General features: G+C 54.3%; 1 protein-coding gene across 1 annotated transcript; it reads left to right on the top strand.

The window, feature by feature from the left end:
* Positions 1-2,596: 2,596 nt before the first annotated feature.
* On the top strand, positions 2,597-6,344 carry ADRA2A (adrenoceptor alpha 2A). Its single transcript, XM_031597481.2, has one exon. The coding sequence runs from the start codon at positions 3,103-3,105 to the stop codon at positions 4,432-4,434; it is 1,332 nt and encodes a 443-aa protein (XP_031453341.2). The 5' UTR covers positions 2,597-3,102; the 3' UTR covers positions 4,435-6,344.
* Positions 6,345-6,690: the final 346 nt, after the last annotated feature.

Raw genomic sequence — 6,690 nt, forward strand, 5'->3', positions numbered from 1 at the left:
GGCTATGTGGGTGAAAGGCGACCTGCTGAGCTGCTGGGATGGGATTGATCCCATTGAAGGAAGGCTGCAGGGAAAGCTGGCAGCACCTGGTCTCTCTTCTTCACCTTCCCGACTCAGCATGAAGTGCCTGAGTGACATTTTACAGGAAGGTAAAGCAGTGGACAAACGTGATGCTCACATGAGCGCTGTGCCTGTGCCCCAAGCTCCACCACGCTGCAGCTGGCAGCACAGCAATGTTTGTCTTGGCTGTCAGCACTGGGCTGCGCAACCCAACCTACTGCTTAGAATCCTGCCCGACAGGGCTGGCAACCTGAGAGTGGCCCATGGGGAAACACGAGCAAGGTTTTAAAGCTGTTTGCAAAACAGTATGGAAGGAGCAGTGGTTGCACAGGGACTGGTTTGAGCTAGCTGTGAGGATCTGCTATGGTTGGTGATACTCAGCTCTGCGCAGCCGGCAGCAGGGTGCTGTCCCTGCAGCTCTTCCCATACCTATTTGTTCAAATAACTCAGGGAAGCACAGTCAACAACCAAGGCTGAGCAAACCCTGTTGCAAAGCTCTGCAGAAGGCACTGCTGTGAGGTGGAGGGAAAGAAGCAAAATGTACATCTGTGCATAGCAGTGGGTGGGGAAGGGGAGGACTGTGGGGCTGTATGTGTGTGCAGGGCAAAGTGCCCGAGCAGCTGGTAGGGATGGACAGAGGGTGGCCAGGCCTGCTGCACTTGTGATGATTTTTTCATTTTAAAGTGTGTGTTGTTTTTCCTTTGAAAGAAGGAAAAGATGAATGGAGATGGGCAGTGCTTTGGCTGATGCTGTTGTTGGGCAACAATGCACCTATTGAGGCCAGGTCTGAGTGCTGGAGGTCTGTGCCTCTTCTACAGCACCTTCTGAGGTATAAGAGCAAAGGAAAAAGGGGAAAGCAGTTTGTTGTGGCACAGCTGGGCTGTGCCCTGGGTCTGCAGCTCTCGGGGCTTGAACAGCTTCCTGGGTGTCCCAGCGGCACGTGCTGATGGAGTTGGGGCTGCAGAGCCCTGGCTGCTCTCATCAGCCTTGTTAGCAGCATGCATCCAAATGCTGAGCAGCTGGATGCCAGGGGACTGATATCAAAATTTTATTTACTGTTATTCCCCGCCCCCTTCCCCCCCTCCCAAGCTTTTTCTCTACAGTCTTCTACAGACTACAAATGCACGTTTCTCACCAAATCCCAGGACTCTGAGCGCTGAGGCATTATAATTACCATAATGCGTGGGATGGACACCTATCACAGCCCTCCTGCAGGAGTGGGTGTTCCTGGGGGCTATCCTAGGGGTCTGTACCAGCCCTGGTGCTTCCCACCATCATGGCAGAGCTGTGAGATGACCTGGACAGAGGCTGAAAGGGAAATGTGATGCTACTGAGGTGCTTACAGGTGCTGCTGGGGCTCCAGCTCTGCTTTCTCGATGTCACAGCTCAGAGTGGATGTGGCTGGGTTGAGCTTCAGGTGGGACTGAGGGGTTTCCAGCTACAAAAGGAGAGAGAAAATTGAAGCAGCTGTTGTGGTTTCATCATTTACATCTACACTCTGCACAGGTTGAGAAATTTGGCTCATGAGGATACGATGGGTGCTCCAGAAAGGCATGAGGTCCCAGCACAGCACTCCCAGCCTCGCTGCAGCCCCAGGTGAGTCCTTGCACCCTGTCTCCATGTGCCCTGTGGTGTCAGATTTTACAGATTGCACCTACTCTGATGGAGGTCAGTGAGTACAGGGAAGTTTGTGTGTGTGTGTGTGTGCATGTGTGTGTCACCATGGCCTCACTTTACAGACTTGAAGGCACTCTCTGCAGATGGCACCTGCAAAATAGGCATCTCCCCCACTGCCCTCTCACCTGTGTCAGCTCTGCAGGCTGAGCCCAGCAGCTCCCACATCCCAGGCACTGCTTTGTGTCACTGCTTATAGCACAGTGTGGGGATGAGAGAACAGGACTTTCTCCCTCCTGCACAGGAAATACCTTTATTGGCTCAAGCACCTGGTGTGGTGATTAATTGAGAGGTGCCTGAACCCTGATCATCCTTAGAGACATCTCAAAGTGAGAGCAGAGAGCCCATGAGTGTGAAAGCTGGGGCTGCAGAGGTCAGCACTCTGTGCGTGTTGAGATCTGGGGGACGCCAAGCGTGCCACCTCTGCTCTTTGCTGCTATCGAGGTTCTGTGATGCTGCTGCAACTCAGGGGGGCGAAGCCAGCACACGGAGGTCTGAGGCTGCTCCCCATCCTCCTGCGTGGAGGGGGGACTGCGAGAGCCTACGGGGAGCTGGCGTGTGGCAGGAGAAACCCTCCGGTTGCGGCTGCTGGCGTTCGGGTACCGCGGGTCGGGACCTCGCGTGGGTGCTGTGGCCACGAGGGCCGCTGCGTGCAGTGCGGCGCGGCGGCCAGCAGGTGCCACTGCCCCCCCGCGCTGCCTGGGGCCGCCGCCCGGCTGCTCCCCCCGCCTCGCATTCTCCCTACTCGCGACGGCCCGAAGCAGCCCCACGGCCGTGTGTGTGTGTGCGAGAGGGGGGCCGCGCGGGGCTCGGAATCCGTGCGGGATGGGGTGGCACCGCGCCGTGAGGCTGCGATGCTCGGGGGAGGGGAAGGGGGGAGATCGGGGCTGGGGGTGGGCGCGGGGCTGCGGGTGCCGGGGGCAGCGTGCAGAAGGCGGACGGGGCTGAGCTTGTCGGCTCTGGAGGCGAAGCTGCGGGGTCTGTCTGTGTGTGTGTGTGTGTGTGTGTGTATGTGCGTCTGTGTGTGTGTGCGCGGCGCGTCTGCCCGCGTCCGTGTGTGTATTTGTGTGCGTGTGCGCGCACCGGGGGCAGCTCCCCACGTGGGGCTGACGCGGCAGCCCCGGCCTGATCCGGGGCTATAAAACGGCTCCGCGGCGAGCGAAGCAGAGCAGCCTCCGCCGGCTGCAGCCCCGGCTCCGCTCCGCTCCGTGCCCGGCATGAGCCGCACCCGCCCGCGCCCCCCCGGCCGCCGCTGCTCACCCCCCGCCCGGGCGGCGCCGCTGTAGGAGCGCGGAGCCCCGCGGAGAGCCGGGAGCGGCGCGGGTGGGGCAGGGGGCGAAGGGCGGGGGTGTCCGCGCAGCGGGGTTGATGTTTAACCCGGAGCGCCCGTTCACGGAGAGGGGCCACTTCTCCTCCATGGAGTACCAGCGGCAGCTGGAGGAGGAGGAGGGCTACCCGCCTCCCGGCGCCAACGGGACTTTCAACGACAGCGGGGCCGGGCTGGGATGGAGCATGCCGTACCCCCTGCACACCACCGTCACCCTCATCAGCCTGGCGGGCTTGCTCATGCTCTTCACCGTCTTCGGCAACGTCCTGGTCATCATTGCCGTCTTTACCAGCCGGGCGCTCAAGGCCCCCCAGAACCTCTTCCTGGTGTCCTTAGCCTCGGCCGACATCCTGGTGGCCACGCTGGTCATCCCCTTCTCCCTGGCGAACGAGGTGATGGGCTACTGGTACTTCGGCAAAGTCTGGTGTGAGTTCTACCTGGCCTTGGACGTGCTGTTCTGCACCTCCTCCATCGTGCATTTGTGTGCCATCAGCCTGGACCGCTACTGGTCCATCACACAAGCCATCGAGTACAACCTCAAGCGCACCCCGCGCCGCATCAAGTGCATCATCTTCATCGTCTGGGTCATCTCGGCCGTCATCTCCTTCCCGCCGCTCATCTCCATAGAGAAGAAGAGCGGGCAGAAGTTGGACCAGTGGCCGGCAGGGTGCAAGATCAATGATGAGAAGTGGTACATCATCTCGTCGAGCATCGGCTCCTTCTTCACCCCGTGCCTCATCATGATCCTGGTCTACGTGCGCATCTATCAGATAGCCAAGAGGCGAACCAGGGTCCCGCTGAACAAGAGGGCGGAGCGCCCGGAGAAAAAGCAGAACGGCTTGGCAGACAAGGAGGACCTGCCAGCTTCAGCCCAGCTCAATGGGGAGAAGGCGGCCGGAGCTGGAGATGGGCAGGAGGGAGAAGTCAATGGCATAGACATGGAGGAAACCTCCTCCTCTGAGCACCAGGAGAACAACCAGCCCAAGAAGTCAGAGAGACCCCTGCGGGGAAAGACCAAGACTAAGCTGAGCCAGATTAAACCTGGGGACGCTTTGCCCAGGAAGACGGAGGAGGAGAGGAACACCAAAGGATCCCGGTGGAGGGGCAGGCAGAACCGGGAGAAGCGTTTCACCTTCGTGCTGGCGGTGGTGATTGGGGTCTTTGTCATCTGCTGGTTCCCATTCTTCTTCACTTACACGCTGACCGCAGTCTGCAAGAGCTGCTCTGTGCCTGCCACCCTCTTCAAGTTCTTCTTCTGGTTCGGTTACTGCAATAGCTCCTTGAACCCCGTCATCTACACCATTTTCAACCACGACTTCAGACGGGCCTTCAAAAGGATCCTCTGCAGAATAGAGAGGAAAAGGATCGTTTGAAGGACCTGTGGGCAGGACTAATAATTCAAGACTTTGCAAGAGAGTAAGGCACGGCTTCTTAGACTGTGCTTGCATGGGATGGTTTCCTTCAGCTTGTGATCAGGAAGCCTTCCAAACCTGAGATGAGCCCACTGAAACGCCCGACAGCGGCAGCAAGGAGCAGCAGGCAAGTGGAGGTCTGAGCCTGGCACTCAGCTCCCAGGGGAGGATGACTTTCGATTCGCTCGGTTTACTTTGTGAGGTTTTTTTCTTTTGCCACAGAGTCTCTCAGTGGATATTTTCATGACTGCTCAGTTTGACTCTTTAAAGACAAATGACGCACAGCTCCGTGAGATGAACAAGCAAAGAGGGAGTATGCCCCTTCAGAGGTGTTGGCTTTTTATTTTGTTGTATCTTCCTCCCCCCCCCCCTTGTTGTATATGTAATTGATTTTTAACCCCCTTGTAAAATACAGTATTGTATCTCTGCATCTGAATGTCTTAATTTCTGTAAGGCAAGCAGCTTTGAAACTGTGAATGCTTTAATTATGTTTGACACCTGAAAACTCCCTCTCTTCCCATTCCCTGAAATCTCCCTTACTCAAAACCAACAAAGAGCAATTTCCCCTGCCTAGCAAGTGGATAATATTACCAACATTTCCATTTCCAATGTCCTGCTCTTCTTTTTTCTATTTTTTTCTATTTTTTTGGCTATAGAGCTCCCAACAGACTAGCTTTTCTTTTTTTTTTTTTCTTTTCATTTTTCTATTTTTTTTTCCTTTTTTTCCTATTCTCTCTGTCCTACCTGGTTCTGTTGAATTCAGTGCTGCCCGCGGTGCGATAAGGCTGAGCTATCACTTCCATGTCCCTACCAGCTGGAGCAGAGCCGCGGGGCGGCTGCCGTGCAGGCGGGCACCCAAGGGCTGCTGAGGGCTCTTTCTCACACCGTGCAGAGCTTGGGACCCAGCCAAGCTCCCAGCAACTTCCCCTCGGCTGATATTACACCGTATTGAAGAGTCAAAGCGTGTTCAGTGCTAACTCGGTTCCCCCACCCCCGGCTGTAAATAGATAACATTTCAAAGCAAACGTCAGCGCTCCGTGTATCACGCTGTCTTGTTTCTATTGATTTTTTTGCTGTTTTAACTCCCGCTGCGTTTCCTGAGTGAGGGAGAGTTAAGTTTGCAGTCTGCCGCTCTCATCCGCCCTAGGAAATGATGAAGCATCCCTTTTGCAGTCTTACACAGGGCAAAGCTCTGAAAGGGGGAACTTCCCAGCAGGTTCCCCAGTATTTTATAGTATAAGCAAGCTTTTTTTTTTTTTTAATTAAAAAAACAAAACAAAACAAACCACAAAGTGTAAATATTGTGAGGCTGGAGCAGGAGAGGGAGTTAATGCTGCCTTTACACTCCTCTCTTGAAATGTCTTTCAGCTTTTTCTGCTCAAAACTAAGAACACAAAGAGAACAAATGTCACATCCTTCTGCCATGGAGAAATTTCTGGAGAATGCTGAAAGGAAAAACTTCCTGATCTCTCTTAATAAATGAGTCTGCAAGCCTCCTAATGCCACCCATACAGCTCTTCAGTGATGACAGCTCGTAGGAACTGTTTGAAGAAAGCGAAGTTTAAGTCTCACATATAGGATGGATTTGCCTTCTGTAGGGTTGTGTGGTGCACAGGAAGAGACTTTAAAGCAGCACCTTTTTACTTTTGGATGTGTTCTGTTGATTTTGCTCCCTTCTGACTTTGTATTCACTCAGAGGGTGCCTGGACCCTGGGACCTGGCGAGCAGTGTTTACATTCACTTGCGTTTTCAGAGTTGAATCCTCAAAAGGTGAGGAAAGCAAATAAACTGTGCTTGACTGTAAAAACAAAGCAGAAAACACAAGCAGAGGTTGCTACAATGGATGATTATTTTTAATAAATAAAAGAGTGTTTACAGATCAAGCGTGAAAGCCTTCTGAATAATCTGTTTAGCTGTGTTGTATTTTTTCCAGCTGCTCACCGATTCTCAGGCAGCTTTTGACACTGCTACAAGAACACGTTGGGAAAAGCAGTGGTGCTTTCTGAAAGGCGTTGTGACAGCAGGTAGGGAACAATGGCTCGCTTCATTGCGCAGGGGCAGAGAAACAAATGAGTCCTTGGTGTTTCTTGTTCTTCCCACCCCTTTTCGTGGTATGGTAAGAGCATTCATGTGTTTCTTAGAGAAAAGAGCTTAGATGTGATTTGCTCCTCAGAAATGCAGCCTGGCCCTGGTTTTGCCTCTCGCTGGGGCTGCCCA

The sequence above is a fragment of the Phasianus colchicus genome, chromosome 8 (assembly GCF_987193195.1).
Source record: "Phasianus colchicus chromosome 8, bPhaCol1.hap1.1, whole genome shotgun sequence".
In the NCBI taxonomy this organism is placed as follows: Eukaryota; Metazoa; Chordata; class Aves; order Galliformes; family Phasianidae; genus Phasianus; species Phasianus colchicus.